This window comes from Tympanuchus pallidicinctus, unplaced genomic scaffold (genome assembly GCF_026119805.1).
Source record: "Tympanuchus pallidicinctus isolate F22 unplaced genomic scaffold, pur_lepc_1.0 scaffold15, whole genome shotgun sequence".
Taxonomy (NCBI): domain Eukaryota; kingdom Metazoa; phylum Chordata; class Aves; order Galliformes; family Phasianidae; genus Tympanuchus; species Tympanuchus pallidicinctus.
In genome coordinates this window covers 34,975,503-34,996,169 of record NW_026294669.1, presented here as the reverse complement: position 1 = coordinate 34,996,169, position 20,667 = coordinate 34,975,503, and the positions used below count along the sequence as shown (strand labels likewise).

Here is a 20,667-nt window from a genome sequence, read left to right as displayed (position 1 = left end):
TCACCAGTTTGACTAGCCTCAGTATTAGCTCACCTGTTCGGCTCTCTAGGTTTAAACTAGATGTGGCCTACAGTTCACAGGATCAGCAATAAGGTCAGCTTTTGCAGGCTTTAAACTGGAGTATCTCCAACATAAGCTGATCCTCTTAGTGTATGAAATGAAAATACTAATCTCCACTGAACAAGTGCAAGGCAAATTTTGGCAAACCAAACCATCAGATAAACTAAAGGTCAGTAGTGACATGGCTGACAAAGACTCTTCTGATATACAAGAGCAACATTCCTATGTCACTCCTGGAAAAAGTGAAAGAAACAAATGAAAGAAATAAACTCACTTTCAAAGTCTCTTTCCCTCCTCCTTGAGCAAAACATACAATTGGAATCTTCCCACCGTAATTTGATTCTGTGGAATAGGCCAAAAGAAAAAAAGATTCAACCTGTTAGTGCAGTTGGACCAACCTGTTTTCTTCAGTTCAACGACGTCATTTCTGAGTTGTTCGTGCACTCATTTTGATACCAGTTTACTGTTGATTTTGGTAAATCTATCAATAACAACTTATTTTTAATGAAAACTCAGTTTTGCTTAACATTCTGCTAAGCTGGCATCAGCCTTCTCCAGCTTTTTTTCTTCCTAGCAATCATAATTTTAGTAGCTCTGAAGCCCCCAACATCTGATTTCTCTCTATTTACCTATTGCTTTGATCATTTGGAGTCTAGATGCAAGGTTCTTATCAAAAGTTGAAGATTCAGAACTGCTGATTCCACGTTTTCAATGGTAAAGGAAAGCTAAGAACCACATGACTCCAGTTGGTTTTTAAGAGACAAAAAGTCAAGAGCAGCTGCCAAGGCCTTTGTCTTTTTCCTTCTTAGCAAAGAAGGGGCCAAAGAAGAAACTGTTTATAAGCAGGATGCAGATGGATCATCACTGATGTTTTTTATAAAGCATAATATCAGCTCCTGTGTAGCTGTGCTTCAGCTCAGTGCCAGTTGGGCCACATGCAGAAGTCAGTAGTCAGCTTCCAAGAGAAGGAAGAGTAAGAAGGGCTGCATTGCTAAAGCAGATTATTTGTTGTGTCCTGCAAAGGACTACTGTCACATGAAAAATGGCAATGAGGGGAAAGAGATGGCTCTGAAGAAGACTGCTCATTCTTGGAAGTGCTCGAGATGAAATGCAGATAACACACTCCTCCCACTTATCGTTCAAGGGATGATTCTACTGCTTTTTCATTCCTTGGAATGAGCACTGAGCCCCAGAGCAAGCAAGTTCCAAGGAGGAGGAGGTCTGCAACCTGATATCCACACCTACCTGGGATAACGCGCTCCGAAATGTACTTTTCTAACTGAGTTCGTACTTCTGTCTCTATCGTCGGGTGCCCGTGGGTGCCATTGTCAACCAGTAAGAGATGGGTGTGATTATTATCCAGGCAATAGAGGGGATCTCTCTTGAGATCATCCATTATGTAATGAGCCAAGTTGTACCCCTAGAATCACAAGCACAGTGTTTAACAGAAAAGCAAGGACAAAGCATGCACAAGTTTTGAAGGTCAAACCAGTGGCAGCTGAACCTCCAAACACCAGTTATTCTTTATCATTTAGGAGTCCTGACTCCATACACTAACAGTCCCAACAGCAACAAAAGATTGTGAGAGAAACATCATGGAAGAGCATAGTAGAAATATCTTGTTTTCTTCACAAGTACAGATTTGAGATGATCTTCCCATAACTTCATTTCAGGTAATGGAACAGAAAGAAATTAGTTCAAACAGCTTAGTCCTTTCTGAAGATCTGTCAAGCAATGCAGGAGGCAAGTATGCTTCCTTCAGCCACTGGAAACATTAAATCTGCAGAAAACTTACTTTCAACACATCAGAGAATTGCAGAATTTGAGGGACTCGAAAATTCTGGGAGGGTCCTGTTGAGATCATCTAGTCCAATCCCCAAATCATCTCAGAGCCATCAGTACACTCATCAGTTTTCTTATCTAACTGGATGGATTTTAGATATGCTTGTAAGAGCTAGCTTATGCAAGACAGAAAAGGAGATGTGCCAGTGTATCTGACTGATGGGACTGCCTCAACAGGGACAGGTGGCACAGGGTGTCTTAGTTAATGGGAATCCCCACTGTGGGCAAATACGCAAGGATTTCACAGCTAGAGTAAGTGTGGAAGAGGTATTCCGTAACTGTCAGACATGAAGTTAGAGCAGCTGAACTAGCATGCAGGCGTGCTAAGCCCACAGCTGGAATCACCAGCTGATCCTCCCCACACCAGACCTGATGTTTGAGACCATCTTGCATAAGAGAACACCTTAGCACCTTTCTGATTTGGAAAGAGCAATTGGTATTTCATCTCCCTGCAACGTATGCTGAAGAAAAGCTGGGCCCAAGTTGAATTGTTTCAGGTACACAAAAGCTAACTGTTGTGTTGTTAAGTTTGTTGTTGTGTTTCTACACAAACATTTCATTGGGAAAAAAAAGTCCAGCAAGCTCAGGTCTATCATAACATAATAAGAAGACCTCTTTGCTAATTGCTCAAGTCAGTCATCACATAACTGATAGCATCAGCTGAGCCCATCACTGCTCAGAGCAGCAGTCAAGGATGTAATTTGCATAATTTAGAGCAGAGCCCTATCATTATTTCCCCACTGACTGTTTATGTTTCTTACCTCATTATCACCGCTGCGAATCAGGCTTTCTCGGTTGGAAATCATGCCCCAGGCTGCTATGCCAATAGCCACCACATTCTCCTCGGAGCTCAGACTGTTGGTGTTATCTCTGACCACTTCCCCAATGTACTTCATCAGCCCGTAATTTGTGCCTCCTGTGACAATCCAGGCCCCTGGGGACAATGTGGAGGGATAACACGGGAGGATACAGTGGAATACCTTCCCTTTCAAAGACCACAATCCCACTCCCACTCAAAACTTGACACTTTGAGGCATTTATCCTTCAGTTAAACATAAAATCTCACAGAATCACAAGGTTGGAAATGACCTGCAAGATCATCTAGTCCAACCATCCTCCCATTCCTATTAGTACCACAAGCACTAAACCATCTCTTGTAGCTCCTCATCCAGGCGCTCTTGAACACTGCCAGGGACAGCGACTCCACCACCTCCCTGGGCAGCCATTCCAGTGCCTGACCACCATTTGAGAGAAAAAGTTTCTCCTAATATCCAACCTAAACCTCCTCTGGTATAACTTCTGGCCATTTCCTCGGGTCCTACTATTTGCCTGGGAGAAGAGGCCAGACCCTTATGCACCACAACCTCCCTTCAGGAAGTTGTAGAGTGCAATGAGGTCTGACCTGAGCCTCCTCTTCTCCAGACTGAACCATCCCAGCTCCCTCAGCCGCTCCTCATAAGACTTGTGCTCCAGACCCTTCACCAGTTTCGTTGCCCTTCTCTGGACACGTTCCAGGGCCTCATTGTCTTTCTTGTAGTGAGGGGCCCAAAACTGAATACAGTACTTGAGGTGCGGCCTCACCAGTGCTGAGTAGAGGGGGATGATCACCTCCCTGCTCCTGCTGGCCACACCATTTCTAATGCAGGCCAGGATGCCGTTGGCCCTCTTGGCCACCTGGGCACACTGTGGGCTCATGTTCAGCCGAGCATCAACCAACACTCCCAGGTCCCTTTCCTCTTCACAGTCATCCAACCACTCATCCCCAAGCCTGTAACGCTACATGGGGTTGTTGTGGCCAAAGTGCAGAACCCGACACTTGGCCTTGTTGAACCTCATCCCATTCACCTCAGCCCAGCTTATCTAGATCCCTCTGCAGGGCCTCCCTGCCCTCAGGCAGATCGACACCACCTCCCAACTTGGTGTCATCTGCAAACTTACTCAGGGTACACTCAATCCCTTCATCTAAGTCGTCAATGAAGATATTAAACAGGATGGGCCCCAGTACCGACCCCTGGGGGACACACCACAATACATGCCACACAGCCTACCTTATGTTGCCACGGGTATCCAAAGGACTAGTTCTCAACTCTCTAACTTACAAACTGATAGATAACATTTGTCCCACATGCACCAGCCAAGCAGAAACAACACGAACACTCTGCTTCCCTGCTGACCCTCTTAGCTGCTTTCTCTCCATCAGCCTTATGCGGGTGTAGCAATGCAAATCCACGTGCAGATCTTTACCTTTGGACTGGGCAATGTAGATCAGCCTGCTGAATATCTTGCGCATTCGGGGCTTGAGCGCGAAGTTCTTTGCCCCTCCAGTGACAGAGATGACAAGGTTAGGGGTTTTCAGGTGCCAGTGCTGTGTCATGAGGTCATAGAGTGTTTCAGGGTCTGTGTCACATGACAAACGGATGTACTTCAGTGAGAAAAAATAAGAGAAAAATAACAAGAGATAAACACTGATAGCTGGAAACAGACCAGGAATTGTATTTTCTTCTCTATCGTACACTCTCATTGCAACAGCTGGTGGGCAGCAAGTGAACTGATGAAGAATCGGAGCTTAAGTATTTATTTCTTCCTCTAAGGCATCTTTATATTCTCCCTACAACCTACAGCATGGTATTTCTGAGGTACTTTCCTCTACTTGTAGATCAGGTCTAGAGATAAGGGATGGTCTTAAAGCAGAGCACTGAGTGGTAGCTTACAACCAGCAGCATAGTGAAGAACACGACTGCTCATCTCAAGTCTCCCAGCTCTGCCTTTTCAGTCCCAAAACTGCAACTTGGGTGAGCTGCAGTGCCGTGACTGTACCCTGTGTTCTGCCACATACATCTTCAACTGCACCGAAGATAAACTGCATGACACAGGAAACATATTTGCCACTACTAGTGAAAATCATTGAGTTATAGAATCACCAAGGTTGGAAAAGACCTCCATGATCACCCAGTCCAACCATTCACCTACTACCAGTGTTTCCCACTAAAACACATCTGTTAGTACAACATCTAAAAGTTTCTTGAACACCTCCGGGGTTGGTTACTCCAGCACCTCCCTGGGCAGCCCATTCCAGCACCTAACCACTCTTCCAGAGAAGAAATTTCTCTAACATCCAACCTGAAGTTCACTGTCTCTGTAATGAATCGACATCCTAAGAATCAGTTTGGTGTGAACTGGTTACAGCCGTGACAGCAGCCGTCTGGCAATCTGGCAAGCACTGTCTGTGTTTGCCTTAGCTTTAGCTCATAATGATGACAAGTAGCTATTCTGTGGAGACTGAACGATGTACGACCAGAATGAGGGTGGTGTGGAAGAATGCTGACACCAGATGGCACAGGTAGCAGTCTGTAAAAAGAAATCAATGGGCAATAACAATCAATGTTTGAGTGTAAATGTGTGAGGCAGGTAAAAATAGTTTTAGAAGTGAGAAATCCAATGGAAATAACTGCATAATTCAGAAGCATTGAGAAGAAAGAGCACAGGCACAAGTCTTGAAAAAGATCTACAGAAACAACTCCTAGCATCTCAAGCCCAAGGAGGAAAGGATCCCCCTGACCAATACTGAAATCCTCCCTTCAGAGGCCTGAAGAGTCACTGTAAGGCTTCCCAAACCTTCCACTCATAGACCTTGGATCCACAGGATGAACACCAAGCAAGTCTGTGGTACAGCAGTTCTAACTGTAACAAAACTAACTGCATCAAACTCACAGCAAAGTCTGAACAGTCTGTCAGGATGCCATAAAGAACATAGATAACTCGTTTCAGATAGTCCTACCATCTCTCCATTTATGTAAAAAAAAAATCACAGTTCTATTTTTTCTATGCTAAAAAAACACCTTGAAAGGCATTCAAATTGAATCAAACAACACACTCCTATGTTCTCGGAAGGTTCCCAAGCCTAGTTCCTGCAAATGGTTCAGAACAGCCAAAGCAACTCCTATTAGCTCTGTAGTAGAAGGCATTTCCCCTATACAAGGCTCTGAGCCCCACCATCCACCTGGCACTTTCCACCTCCAGTCCATGCCAGGCTGTAACCCGCTCAGCTGAACGCAGCTCGCTATTTCCAAAATCCAACAGTGCCATCTGCCTGATGCACCCAGCTAATGCATGCCCACAGACTCGAGGACCATCACACCCAGGCAATAACAGGCGTCTCTGCAGCTGAATTCAGACAGGTATTCAGCAAAGCAAGCTTTTATCCAGGCTGAAGGCCGCCAGAACATTAAATACAGAAACTGCACGTTCTTGGATGGCACAGCTTCTGAGCAATACTGCAGAAATAAACGAGCTGAAGGAGGACTTAGTAAAGGTAGACTTTTGATTGGCCTGTTCACATCTGGCATCTCTACCACAATATTGGTGTGACCTTGGGAGTGGGATGCAGAGCGTAAATCTTCCTGCCCCTCACTGAAGAGGGTCTTCAATTACCTCAGATTTGGGGGATAGGGGCAAGGAGAAAAAGGTGCAGGGGAGGAGGAGAAAAAGGAAAGGGGGGGGAGGGAGAGAGGAGGAGAAAAAGGAAAGAGGGGGGGAGAAAAAGGTGAGTGGTCAGAAAGCTCTGCAGGCAGCAACGACATGCCATGCAATGGTAACACCATTAAAAACACAAGTGATGATTTTGGAGAAAACCAACCAGGTACGTGCATGCAGCTTCTGTACTGAAGAGCACAGATCCTCAGAAAAAAGGTCTTACATCCTTCCAGATGTGAAATCTCTATGATTATTATCTCCCGAATCCTGCTGCACCTTCAACAGCAAAGCATGTTAGCCATGCTCCTGCCCCAGGAGTCACACTGGTGCGCAGTCTCCCACCATTTTCTTTCTAAAGGATAAGTTTATCCACACTGAAAAGGAGCAGCATTCTAAGAAACAACCCTGCCTTAATGTTAAAGTCAGAAAGTCAGGAAAAAAGCATCTTTATCAGGAGCTCAGTCATTCAGGCACTTAAGCTTACTGTGCTGGGTTCACTAGTAAAGATGGGTAAAAGGGTGCTCAGTCGTGCCTCAACACCATCACGTTTCAGTAGCAGTGAGAAACACAGAGTGGGCAGTGCAGCAGCACGCAGATACACTCATCACAGACATCACAGGTCAAGCTGAAACTATTTCCTCCAGACTCCAAACAAACAAATTCTTCTGTCACACCTGGAAACACCTTCACACACACACACACACACAGACACACACACATCAGTCTATAAAACAAATAACACAGAAGAAATTGTTCCCTGTTTCAGCTATCACAGCTAAAGAAACCATCTCAGCTCCTTTCTAGCCTAACTCTTCCCATTTCCTTATGAATAAAATCTACTTCAGCTTCACCTTCCCTGTTTTTAGGAACCCCCACTGGCATTGGATTCAGGACTCCCATGGGGCCTGACATTTGCCCTTCAAGAAGATGACTTACCTTTCCTCTCCTTTCTATATTTTCGAAGTGAACGTCCCCAAAGGCATCGGTAGGAAGTTCCTTGGTGTGCTGCTTATAATTCCACTTTTCATCATCATTGATCTGAGTGCCCTCTATATGTTGACTTTCAGGGTATCCGCACTTACACAAATTGCCCCTGGAAGAAGAGTGAATGGGCCTATATGACTTCTTTCCTTACCTTAACCCAAGTTAAAACATCAGCAGCTTGATTTGAAAGCCTACAGGACACTCAAGAGTCAGAGCAGGTTTCAGCATCAGACACCATCAGATGACCTTATCAGCCACTAAACTTAAGGGTACAAATAGTTTCTTCTCCTTTCTGCACTCTTAACCAGGTAGGAAAAGTAAAAAGTTACTGTTCTGTTCATTATAATCATTTTCAATGTAAATCCAGGGTCTGACTGGTCTAATACATGGTCAGATCGAGAGGGAAAGGACATGTGCTTCTGCTCTTTCACTGCTGAGTAGCAACAAGGCAACTCAGAATCACCAACATATCCCTCCACACAATGATAACAGTTTGGGAGCACAGCTAATACAATTCTTACTCCTCTCAGTCAAAGGTAGCACAAAAAGGAAAAGTATAGACATGGAGGCAGGGACATAAATAATAGGGGGCAGATTACAGGGATATAGCCCAGGTGTGGTCAAACACTGGAACACACTTCCTAGCAAGGTGGTCGATGCCCTGTGCCTGCCAGTGTTCAAAAGGCAGTTGGATAATGCCCTCAACGACGTGCTTTCAATTTCTGATAACCCAGAAGCGGGCAGGTAGTTGGATCTGATCTTCTTTGTAGATTCCTTTCATAAAAATGAATCTTATAATGTATGTTATATTAGCACAGCATTAAATTTATGTAATTTACAAATTACCATATAGAGAGTGTGTGATCAAAACACTTTGTAGGGCTGGGAGAAGCACCCCAGGGTACCTATCCTACCATTAGAATTCCAGTTCTTCTGACCACGACTGAACAATATCCCAGACATAAGCTAACAGACCAAACAAGCAATGACAACCAGAGGACTTGTATAAGCAAGACTGAGGTGAGGTTGCACTGCTGGATTCAGACTCCTGAGTCTGCTTCCCAAACAACCCCTGCCACATGGCTTAGCAAGAAGCAATACCCTCAGCTCCTGACACCCAACATCTGCAAAACCAGAGGAAAATGGCTGCTTACACTGACTTGCTGTCTTTTGTAAAGAAGACACATTCTCTCTTCTTAAAGTTTTCTCGAATGAAGTTGACCAAATCCTTGGGAGGAAAAAAGAATTACTTTCAACAGGTTATGAAACAGCACAGACTTCAGTTAACAGCACAGCCAGTTCAAGCACAAAGTGAAATTGGTGTGATTTTCAAGTCTGCCTTCTCAAAGTGGTTGACAGGGAGGAAAGAGAAAGCATTGAGTGAAACGGACAAAACACAGAAGACAGCTAAACATCACAGACAGGCACTCAAATAAAAGAGTGATATCAATCCTTTTCTATCAAGCACAATATAACAGAACGTGGGGCTTCCCCCCATAAAAAAACCTGAACACCAAAGCAGAATTTAAACCCTACGAATTGCCATGAAAAGCTTACTCGAATTTCAGCAGTTGTAATCCAGAAGACCCACATAGAAAACATCTTACTTGAATGCAGTGGCACCATGCAGTCAGCTGTAGACTAGAGAACATCCCATTTGCATGGATGGTTACAGAGGTTAAACCTGATGATACTTTCCAAACTCTGGTTAACTCTGGTCCATCTGACTGGGAAACCTCCATGAAAGCAAAGCTGACACATCGATGAAACATCTCCCAAGTTTATCAGCCATGTCGTGATACTCACGCTGTCATTGCACGACACATCTATGCTGCGAGACATGCTGGAATTGAGGAGTCTGGAACTCTCAAAATTGCCATTTCTTCGGTGCCTCATTGTGCCTGCAGAAACCTGGAATGGCATGGCAGAGGGGAAAGGCTCACTGCCATGGTCATTTCCTTCAACAGACAGGATCAGCAAGGACAAGGTGTCCTGGGAGGGGGTAAAGGGAGGGCTTATTCAAATTCAACATAAAAATTTTACATTGAATTGATTGCTAAAATGTGAAACTAGCACTCAGAGGAAATCTTTTCTCCTATTTCATTCCACAAGAAGACTTTCGTCTTTCTTTCCCCACTCAGAAAGAATTCCAAGTCAACATGCTTTGAGAAAGGAACGTATATTCCGCCACATACATCTCATTTCATCCCAACATTTCTCTCTTTCCCTGCCATCTCAGGTGGGCACACTATGCTATTGAGTGCTCATATACAATGAGCAGCTTCTTAGTTTGGTGTGTGATATTAATAAGTGACACTTTCAATCACAGAAAATGAACCATCATGTAAAAAGAAGTTGGACGGGGAGGACACCAGAAACTTAGAGCAGATGCAGCACCACAGCACCTCAATTCAGAGCCCTCACATCTGTCACCTGCTCCACTAATGACAGCCAAAGGATGCACCCAGAAGGACAGTAAGTAATTTAAAGTTCGTTAACAAGTCAGTCTCAGTACCAAACACACTGCAGTTACCCTCTAGAGCATGTAAGGGTGCTGGCTTCCCTCTGTGGAGCAGCCTCAGCTAAGGCGCAGAGCTGAAATCTCACTGCTTTCAATGCTGCCTTTTCTCCTGTCTCTGCTCCCACTGTGTACACTGGGTTTGTGCCTCAGGTGATACCACATGGAGAAAAAGCTGCCTCCCAGGTGCAGCAGCGCTCATCCTCCAGCTCTAAAAAAATCACCCCTGAGTGAGAATAGATCATTTCTGAGCACCAGAAACAACCCAGTGGAAAATAAGCCACTTACCCACAGATTTTATCCAAAAGCAGAACTACCTTGACTACCAGTCAAGGACAGCTGGAAGCAGCAGTCATCATTAGAGCAACTCCCAAAGCAAGAAAAAGGCAAGTTTTCACAGAAACATTTGTATTTGTATTTCACTATCATCATAAAAAAGCAGATAACACAAAACTGGATTGTCTAAAGCAACTGCAAATGCACACCACCTCACTTATTTAGCTGTGTGCCTGATGATTGCATTGGGAGGCATAGTTATAAAGAATCCACCGTGCAATTCTCGTTACTGCACGTGATTTATTTTTGATGAAAAATGTTCATAAGGGCAAAATTCAAGACAAAAGATCCACGGGGAGAAATGAGTGTTGGTCTGGATTTGTGAAGCATTTATTGGCCGAGCTTTACTTCACTTGTTGATTTGCCTTGTAAGTTAACATTGAAAATGGACCATGGGCATAACTGTAAGCAGAGAAGATTAAATAGAAACAAGGGCATTAAATTATTCATTCGGAGCACTAAAGAATTTCAAGTTTGTCTCGCTGCATTTGTAAATAATTGACAAGAAGGAACGCGCTGCAAACAAAGTGAGAAAAGTTAGCGATGGTGCAAAAGAACCCTGAAAACCAGAGACAAGCAAAATGGATTTGCTTGTAAGTTTATGTGCTGATAGCACAGTGTTCAGCTGATATTTGGGAGAGAGACTTGTTAACTCCACGAGTGTCAGAAATAACAGCAGTTGTACACACTGTAAGAGATGTGACAGCTATAGCCTCTGCAACAGGCAAACACAATTCACTTTTCATCATGCTTCCAATCCACTAAATAGATAGGAAGACATTTTTTTTACGGCACAGACAAAGTGTAACTGTTTGGAACCAGCACGTTCCAGAGAATAATAGCCCTTAGATAAAAATCAGAATCATCTTCTAAGCTGTACAGCTAAGTATACGGCTTCCTCAGCACGTAAAGGAGCATTATCGAAGGAAATCTCTAGCCTGGAAGCAACCAATGGAAAAAATAGAACAGAAGTGGTAAACAATAAATTTTAATAGAGGTTTTAATAAACAGGCTTTTAAAAATATTGCCTGCAATTGAAAAGACTCGCTTCCATTTTCAGGAAGGTTTCAGATCAATCTAACCACTATTTGCAGCAACAGAATCCTAACAGCAGGCTTTAAGCAAAGTCCTCCAGACAGGTAAGAGTAGTGCTGAACTTCAGAGGTGCAGCAACCTCAGTTTCAGCATATAAAAAGCACACACTCTTAAGCAAAGGAAAAACAAAGCCTCACCATGTACGGGTGCAGAGCACTTACCAGAGTCTCCAGAATGTGCCCCAGCAATTCTACTGAAATCATTACTCAAAGAGGAAGGTTTTGATATACTTCAGCTTGCAAAGCCCCACCTTTTTTAATCTGTGTCATGCTTTCCTTTTAAGGGAGAGCACAGACAACAAGAAAATGCATAGGAATAATCAATGGCAGGAATACTTACCTATTCATTCACCAGTAAATAATGAAGAAAGGCATACTTGCAGCAGGATGCAGGAAATAAATAACTGCTGCAGGTTATTTGCAGAAAGTGGAGAGAGCTGTTTCTGTTCCACCTGCTGCCAATGTACTCTAGAAACTGATAACAGTACTGCAGCTGATTTATCCTACCAACAGCACTACTACAAAGCCAGAGGTGTAAGAATAAATAATCAGATGTTAGTGTATCAAAAGATAAAACACAGTTCTAAAATCAACATCCATGAAACCATCCACTTTGGTAGAAGTCATTTCTACTGGCATGAAATTCACAGCAACTGCTTGGAAAGCCAGGATGCTCCCGATCTGCTCTCTCTGCAGAAGGCAGAGCTCCCCAGTGCGCCCATTTAACCACCCACTTAGGACAGATGTAATGGTGGGGAGCGGTCGTGTGGTGACGATGAGGATGTGCAATGAGGATGAGGAAGCAAACTGACTGGCAGGAGGCAGCAGCAGAAGAGGGAACAAATCTGCTTTTTCCATTCTGCTGCCTGGCCCCAGAGCAATCTGTGATGGAGATTTGTTTATCCAAAATTTCGTGTTACCTCGGCACATTTGCAGAGGTCTTCATTTAGAGGCTTAACTTCACTCTGCAGTTCCATAGAATCATATCACAGAACCACAGAACAGCTTGGCTTGGGATGATCTCAAAGATTATCTCTTTCCAATTCCCCTACCATGGGCAGCATAGCTAACCACAAAATCAGGTACAGATCAGGTTTGTCCAGAGCCCCATCCAACCTGGCCTGAAACAGGCAGCTACCATGGACTTCATTGCTCCATCTTCTTTCCTTCTTGACTTGGTATCCAATAAGTTCACCCACAAAACAAGGAACAAAAGAGAAGGAGAAACTAAACATTTAGACACTAAAAGCTGCTAGGATCACAAAATGATGACCACGTGGAACTCCAGGAACTCACCAAAGCCATACAGCCTGTAATCATGACATACGCATGCTACTTCACCTCTTTTAAGACCTGTTACCCCATGAAGTCTATCCAAAGCTGGTAGTAAAAAAATGATTAAGAGTGCAAACCATTGGAGGCAACTACAGTTTGCAGTTTTCTTTCTGAGCAATGTCAGACTGAAGGAAAAAGTTTCCTTTGTTTCATTTCCTCCCAGAAATGTAGGATGCAGTTTCACCATCCATGAGAGAAACTTCCCTTAGAATAGCACTGGCCACCCACCTTCTATTCAAGTCAGGAGGGAGTTCAGGCTGCTTGCTCTACGTGTGCACTCAGCCCGAAGACATAATTCATCATGATCCACTACCCTTCAGAAGCATAAGAAAACAAATCAAAGACTTGCAGCTAACTCTCAGAGGGAGCTACAACACTTCTGTACATCTTCTGCCTGGGAAGAATGGCTCTCAAAGCAATTCCTGGTGATGTTCTGTATTCACAGTCACATTTCACAGGAACACAGTTTTCAGAGGCAGCCAGAAGCAACGTGGTCATGCACCCATAATAGGGTAGCACTGAAGATGCATCTTGACCTGTGGCTTATACCTGCATTGAGTCCCTTAGCCACAGCCCTGAGAAAGCAGCCCAGCTGACTGATAGCTCTCGAGATGAAGAACGAATGAGTAGATAAATGGGGAGCTCAATCCTTTGTTTTAAAAAGCAACTTCAGAATGGGGAAACAAACTCTTTGGTCTGGTCGTAGGTATAGGAAAATTGGTGAAGAGGTTTTAGGAAAACTTTATGGTTCTCAAATGTAGTAAATTTATCTGTACCTTAAGTAAGGGAGCAGGCCCCAAGCATAAGACAGACAATATTAAGCGAAGACAAGAACTACTTCCCTGACAACAATTTGTACTTCCCAGTATTTCTGCATTCTTTATCCAAGAATACACCTCTAAATATTCTAAACCTACACCAATTATTTCAAGTGGTAGCAAATACATTAATATTTACTGTATTCCAGTAAAACAGGTCTCTATTTCCACCAGAGACTTCAACGGGAGCATGCTGAACTCCATAGAGTTTGCTATCCTTCCCACTCCACAGAACGTACCGAGGAGTATTTCAAGATAACTCCTAATTTGGACTAAATTAAGGTATTTCTGAGCAACAAAGGAGGTGCTACTATGGATTCTTCTTCACATCCCGGCTAAAGAACTGTGCTGCTATGACCAAAGACATAAAATCTCTCATCCTCAGGATCAGCATTTAAAGACTACCTATGCCACTATCTATGAAGGAGGCAAGCACTTAAATCACTAAAACACAAACAGAAACAGAAGTATAAAAGTATTTTCCATTGTTCCAAAGACTGTAAAGAAGAAAGATCTCTGTACACAAATGAACCTTCCGAGTCTTTAAAAAAGAAAAAAAAAAAAAAGAGCAAAGTGTAAAGCAAAGAGCAGAGCTAAGGCAAATGGTGCCTGAAGTGCTACAGGGATTTCTGAACCCTGCAGTCTCTATTGTGCAGAAAGTCTGGTGCTATGAGGTTCAGTAGCTCAACAGTAAATCATCTTCCAACCCAGGACCTATCAGAGCTTCATGGGGCTTTTTACTGCCCAAGGCAGAATTGGCAATGCACCTGTGAAGCTGACCAAAATATTACTTCTATTTTTGTAGGTTTTAACACAGTTAGCCTCATTTCACTGTGCAGAGTTCAATTTTTTATGTCAACAAGTATCACAGGCTGACAGCATTAAAATTACCAAGCATTGGCCATGAAAGCCACATTAGGGACAAGATTGTTTCAGCTAAGCTCTGAGCCACATGCAATCAGCACTGTTTAAGAACAATATCTCTGGAGGTTTTGACACTGCTGCTGCAGCATTCAGTGGCTATACAGGCTGAGGTCACCTGTTCTCACCCAAAACTCACAGTAGAGCTCAAACAACCATACAGATGGGCTTTGCAGCACTATCCAAGCACGATGGATCAAATGGACAAAAAGGTTCTATGTCATCGTCATGCTTTCCTCATCTAAATTATCCCCACGGATCAGCAGAGAGAACAAGATGCCAGCCACTCTTGTGGAACAGCCACGTCACTTTCTAATTACAGAAACAAAAACAAAGTGTTACATGGAGATTCACAAAATATACATCCATATATTTCTATCACAGAAATCCCCTTTGGATTTATTTTGCCTCGGCTAACGCATTTCTGCTGATACAGTTTCACATAGAAGCTTATTTACTGCGTGTGACTTGCCCTCTGCATCCCTCCCTCTTTGATGGCTTTCTATAATGACCTGCTTCTTCCCTTTTTATCCAAACAGCAGAAATTCACCTTCAGCAGGGGTAACAGCCTGCATGACTCTACCCTTTTAATAGCATGAGCCTGGAGGAGAAAACAGCCCAGTCTCCTCTGGGGAAAACAAATCTGTTTCATCACGTCTCCAATTCAGACACAGCATTTCTGAAGTGTTGTGGGAGAGGGAGAGAAAGCAATTAAAATTGTTTAATGTAAAGTATGAGACAGGACTTGAGCACTTTCTCAAAAGCATGCTGGATATAATTGGCACGAACTACACGACAGACCCGAGGAGAAAGAAGGATAAACTGTCATTTCAGTTTCATCCCCTGCATCTCTCCTACCGGTGGCTAAGGAGAACTTCTTAAGATTCTGAAAGGAGAAAGATCAATATAACAGCAACAAGTATCCCACAAATGCTTTGGAATAAAGTCAACTCTTCAGATTAAACAAATGGACAAGGACGGATTTCCCCAAAACCACGTCCCACTTGTGACCAAGAGAGATCTGAATCCTTCCTGTGTGCATGGATTGCACTTCTCTTGGCCACCACTGCTATGTAAGAGCTAAAACCTTAAGCTTCTGGATAGGAAGTCAAAACAAGTAGTGTGGAAATGAGGCACCTCCAAGCTAAGCACTTGGATGCTCTGCGCACCTACCAACCACAACCATAACTCTCTTTGCTTTTGGACACTGCAGGCAATTTGTTGGCTTCAATTCTTATTTATAACCAGAAATTATACTTAACTGGGTCTTACAGTCTAATTATGTTTCTTGAGGTTACGCTTTAATTATTAAGGCTTAATATATATTAAGGCTCAGTAAAATGAGCAGCAGCAGAAGGTGGTTTTGTTCCAAGAAAAGTCAGTTAAACTATTTAAACTATAATAGGTTGGGGTCTTTATGGATCTTGGAAAGCGTAAAGAGCTGAAGCTGCCCCTGTAGAAAGCATTGCTCCAGAGATACAGAATCACAGAATGGCCAGGGTTGGAAGGGACCTTAAAGATCATGAACCTCCAACCCCCCTGCCACATGCAGGGCCACCAACCTCCAAATTTACTACCAGACCAGGCTGCCCAGGGCCCCATCCAAGCTCACTTTGAACACCTCCAGGGAACTGGGCATCCACAGCCTCTCTGGGCAGCTGTTCCAGCACCTCACCACTCTCATAGCAAAGTAGATATAGTAAAGATACAGCTCTGTGAACGAACTTGCTCATTCCTCCCTGCGTTCAGGAAGGCAAGTGCACTGTTGGAGATCACTCAAAGCTGTATAAAGGATTTGAAGCTCCAGTGATTCTTATTTCTTTCCAGTGGAAAGTCAGATATCCAGCTGGCTGCTCAAGTCACTAGGATTTCATATTAATTACCAGAAGCAATTTTGTTATTTTTTAACCCACTGTTTTTCCCAGATGCAACACAGTGGTTCATCAAGTCTACAGTGACATAAGTGACACACCAGTGCAAAATTACAGTGCTGTGACCATCACAGATACTAGAGCAGCTCAAAAAGGGATTACTAACAGTGCCCAACATTGCTAGGATCCCTCTTCCAAGCGTGCTGTTGGGATCACCGAAACGGGGCAGCTCTCCTGAATAACTCCAGGTGTTCCTTTGCAAGGATACAAAGACTTCTTGATAGCAGAATATGAAAATGTGGCTATGACAAAACAGAAAGCTGTAGATCTACCCTCTCTCATTACTTATTCTGTTGTTCTACAAGCATTTAAAATCCTTTTTAACAATTCCTAAATGCAGACATTGATATTTATTTATAGTGTGAGAGCGCAGAGCATTTGGAGAAAAAATGGGTGAAATCACTGATGTGCATGTTAGCCCAGAAAGCTTTAAAAGCACATTTTTGTGTGAAATATTAATAGGTATGAACAGAACACTATCAGATTCTTTCTGTAAAAGCCTTAAAAATGAAATAAATCCACAAAAAAATAATGTCATTTTCAGCTTATGAACATTCAGAGTGATTGGTGACTGTGCACCTCAGGCTTTTAGGCACTTAATTTGATAGAAATGTTGAGAAGAGGGAGAGAAGAGGGAGAGAAGAGGGGAAGGAGCGATTTTGCATGAGATCACATACGTACAATTATATGGCATAAAGGCAAGAGGTATCACAACCTCTCTAGACTCCCCTTCCAGCATCCGAGCTCACTCACGCTGAAATTTGTTTCCTAATATCTAACTGCGACTTTCTGACTTCCAGTTTTTGTCCATTGCATTTTGCAATGTTCCTACACACCTCGGAGAACAGCCTGGGTATGTTTCCCACTCATTCTTTCCGTGTTGGGCAGTTACAGACACTTTCAAGTGGCTCCATCACCGAGAACTAACTCTACACAGGTTTATTCAAGCAATAAAAATAATCGATTCCAAGGGCAGAAGAGGCAATGTACACATTTTCCCAGGTCTAAGCACAGTTCTTGCAAGCAAAGTTTCCACAAGTCACAAGAGAAGTGATCTTTTTCTGTTGTACCAACTAATATCTACATCCCAACTGCCATCAACAAAATACAATTGTCTCTCCTACTGCTGGCTCCTAGTCAGATACAGCTAATGACACTTTCATTAACCTAGAATAAGATTTACTAGAGAAGGAGTCACAGAATCACTAAGGTTGGAAAAGACCACTAAAGATCACCTAGTCCAACCATCAACCCATGCCCACTAAACCATGTCCCAGGGCAAGGACACCTTTACCTCTTGTAATATAGAAGCTGGGTTCAATCAAACCTGGTGAAATAGAAAGTCACAGAAACTCAGGTGGCACGGAACACAGAGGATGTAGGAGCTCTTGCCAAGTCCACGGAAAAAAAGGAATAATAATAACAGCCACACTCCAGAATTAAGGTGGGAAAATCTGACTGAATTATCTGTGGCCACACGGAGGATCTGACTCCTGGAGCCCTGTAAAATACTAAAATCCTTCATTCTCTGCTGTCACTGGAAAGTCGGTTTGAGAAAAGTAGGACCAATTCCTTCTCCCCATTGATGGGAGGAAACTTTTCAAGAAAATTTGGCTGAGGTCAAGCTGAGCGAGAACTGCCATCCTAGATGAGACTGTACAGAAAAGTTTTGAGCTCAGGACGGTCATAAAATATGAAGCATTAAAGGCAGCATTAATAGAGAGAGCAACCAGCTGCGCCAAGAATTTGAGCACGCAGAGAGAGAGGCAAGGAGACAGAGACAGTTAAAGGAATGCAACTCCTTGGGGATGGTCAGACTGATCAGGACACAGTTTCAGTCATTATCCACTGAAAACCATAGCTGAAAGCAAGCAAACCCTAAAAACCCTTTTTCAGACTCCTCCAAGGAAAAGACACTCATGGAAAATATATGCAGCCAAGTCATTATAAATTAGCAAAGATATATTTCTTTCATTGACCATAATTTTCTGTTAATTATTCATCAGCTGCCACTACCAAGCCTGGTGCTTAAAAACACCACGCTGCCATCGATCCTGACAACAAATGACTCCCTGGAACATACTGGTCTTGCATGTGGAATTCAAACTTCTGTTAGGTTTTGTAATCTCCCCAAGACTGGGCACACTTGCAGCACAACTGGTATATCTTCAGCAGCACAAGGCATGAACTCATTCTTCCTCCAAGATGCCATATCCACAAGCTTAAAAAATGACTCAGCCCCAGAACCAGAAGCCTCTTCCTAAGAGCAGCAAGTGATGTAGTTGGGTGCTACACTTATTCTGCACTATATCTATGTTGGATACCTTCTCCCTGGGAATGCCACGAGTCCCTGGTCCATCATTCAGCTGCAGAAATGTGAGGAACAGTTCTCCAGCTTCTGAACTCTGCCAATCTTGGTGCCAGCTGGAAGCATTCCCGACAGAAAACAGTTTCATTGTATAGTCACAGTACTGAAGGAGGTATCATTTTCTGGTAAAGAACAAGGCTAACAAAAGGCAAACATTATCTTCACACCCACCATTAAAATAACAGTCATTTCTGTCAACTACAGCCTTAAAGATAACACTGTTCCCTTCATTGCCTCCTTGATGCTTCTTACCTCTGTGTCTGGAATAGACTCCAACAGAAGTTGACCACCCTCCAAGTTGAAGATACACCATTGTTTCAAGGACCTGAGCCACCTGACTGACTGTAAACCACGGAGAGTGTAGTAGAGGGCATGGGGAGGTTCTCAATCCAGAAGTTGAGGGGGAAAGGTGTGAGGAGGGCACTGGTGAGGAAGGTCAGCAACTGTTTGCTGAGGCGGCACAGAGCTCAACAGGGCTTCTAAAACCGTTTGGTTTCTCCTATTTGCAGATCAGCATCTGCCTGGGAGAGATAAGATCCACCAAAACCTGTTTTGGGAGGGCAGTACGATGGTGTATCTCTCTGAACTGCACGTTCCCCAATGAACGCTGCAGAGTTACGATGTTTTAAACTGGCCGTTGTGGATTTTATGTTTTACAGAGGATATATGGGCATGGTCTTCACTTCTTTTTCTGCAGGGAGCCAAGCATTTCAAATACAGTTTCCTCCTTGTGGAGCAAGCCAGTCTGAAACAGAACTCTGTTTCAAACACTGTGCTCTTGGGCATTCTTTGAGAGCTGTCATTACTCTTCCCACTGTAACACCTATTTCTTCTAAGATTTCAGTAAATGCTACAAATAAACGATGCTCTAAGAATTACAGAAGACCAGCAGCAAAGTAGTTATACAAATCAATCCTTTTCACCTGGTCCAGCCCCACAAGTCTCAAGCACAGGCTTAAGCAAAACAATTAACTGCCTCCTCATGCAAGACTTCAGCCATTCACTAACCCAGAAATGCCATATAAAAGATAAGGGAACAGATGGATCCTAACACAATCTTACCTCTCCACAACTGATTTAAGGGTCTGTAAAAGAGGAATACTTTCCCAAATAAAGAAAAGCACACAGACCAAAATGGACATAAAGACAACTTCAAACATCTAACTTACAAATGCAGCTGCCAGCAAATTATTTTGCATCTCAAAAGAGCCTCAATCAAGCCAGTATCATTCAACCTTTCATACTGCAAATGCAAGCTTTAGAAAGATCCGTTCTAAACTTTCATATCAGCTTCAATTTTCCAGCTTCTCTGGTCTACCAGAAAGCTGAAGCCACAAAAATAAGGCATGTGTTAGGAGCTGCCACTCCCTGCTGTGAGAGAACACATTCTTGATCAATTGAAAAAAATCATGAAAGCATTTATGATTTCCAGTTTCTCTGGAACTGCTGAGAAAGTTTTTCACCATTAACAGTTTGTATTAGCTAGCCTGGAATCTGCAACCAACAGCATTTAAAAAGTAATTTGAAACTGAAAGCATACTTTTAGGGAAAGTGTCTCAAATGTCAGACAGATCTATTAAAACAGCCCTTGACAGACTAATTGATAAACCCTTCTTTTTTTAGTGTGATATTTGTATCGATTTTTTAAAATAGCAATCCCATTACTACACATTATCAGCACAGAGAAGTAGCTCTCAGAGTATTTAGCATTGCAACAGAACAAAGCAAGAATAAGAGGGCAATCATTTTCCACCTCATGGAAAGCAGGGTTAAATGCGAAGGAGCTAGATCAACACTCGGGGTCAGAAAATGAAATCCATCTCTAAAGCAGCAGCAGCGCTGACCTCTGTTACTCAAATCCCTTCCATGCTCTCTGCCCTCTTCCCAGCAGCCAGCTCTAAGCATCACCCTGCCCCTGGGCTGCCTCCTGAGCTGTCAGTCCTGGAAATTCCCTTTCTAATCTAACTCTAAACCGGTTCCCATTGTC

At 43.2% G+C, this 20,667-nt stretch overlaps 1 protein-coding gene across 4 annotated transcripts in view; it reads right to left on the bottom strand.

The window, feature by feature from the left end:
* The window catches only part of TRPM8 (transient receptor potential cation channel subfamily M member 8), a 92,173-nt gene that overhangs the window by 28,613 nt on the left and 42,893 nt on the right, over positions 1 to 20,667 (bottom strand). For 2 of the 4 annotated variants that reach the window (XM_052675656.1, XM_052675657.1), the window contains exons 3-9: positions 9,166 to 9,270; positions 8,514 to 8,587; positions 7,312 to 7,468; positions 4,147 to 4,324; positions 2,664 to 2,836; positions 1,306 to 1,480; positions 335 to 402 (exon numbers count right to left, since the gene is read on the bottom strand). In XM_052675656.1, the coding sequence (XP_052531616.1) occupies positions 335 to 402; positions 1,306 to 1,480; positions 2,664 to 2,836; positions 4,147 to 4,324; positions 7,312 to 7,468; positions 8,514 to 8,587; positions 9,166 to 9,270 (930 nt within the window). Of the gene's footprint in view, positions 1 to 334; positions 403 to 1,305; positions 1,481 to 2,663; positions 2,837 to 3,950; positions 4,061 to 4,146; positions 4,325 to 7,311; positions 7,469 to 8,513; positions 8,588 to 9,165; positions 9,271 to 18,636; positions 18,745 to 20,667 lie in introns of those variants that run through there. The other 2 variants (XM_052675658.1, XM_052675659.1) reach the window with 2 other exon arrangements.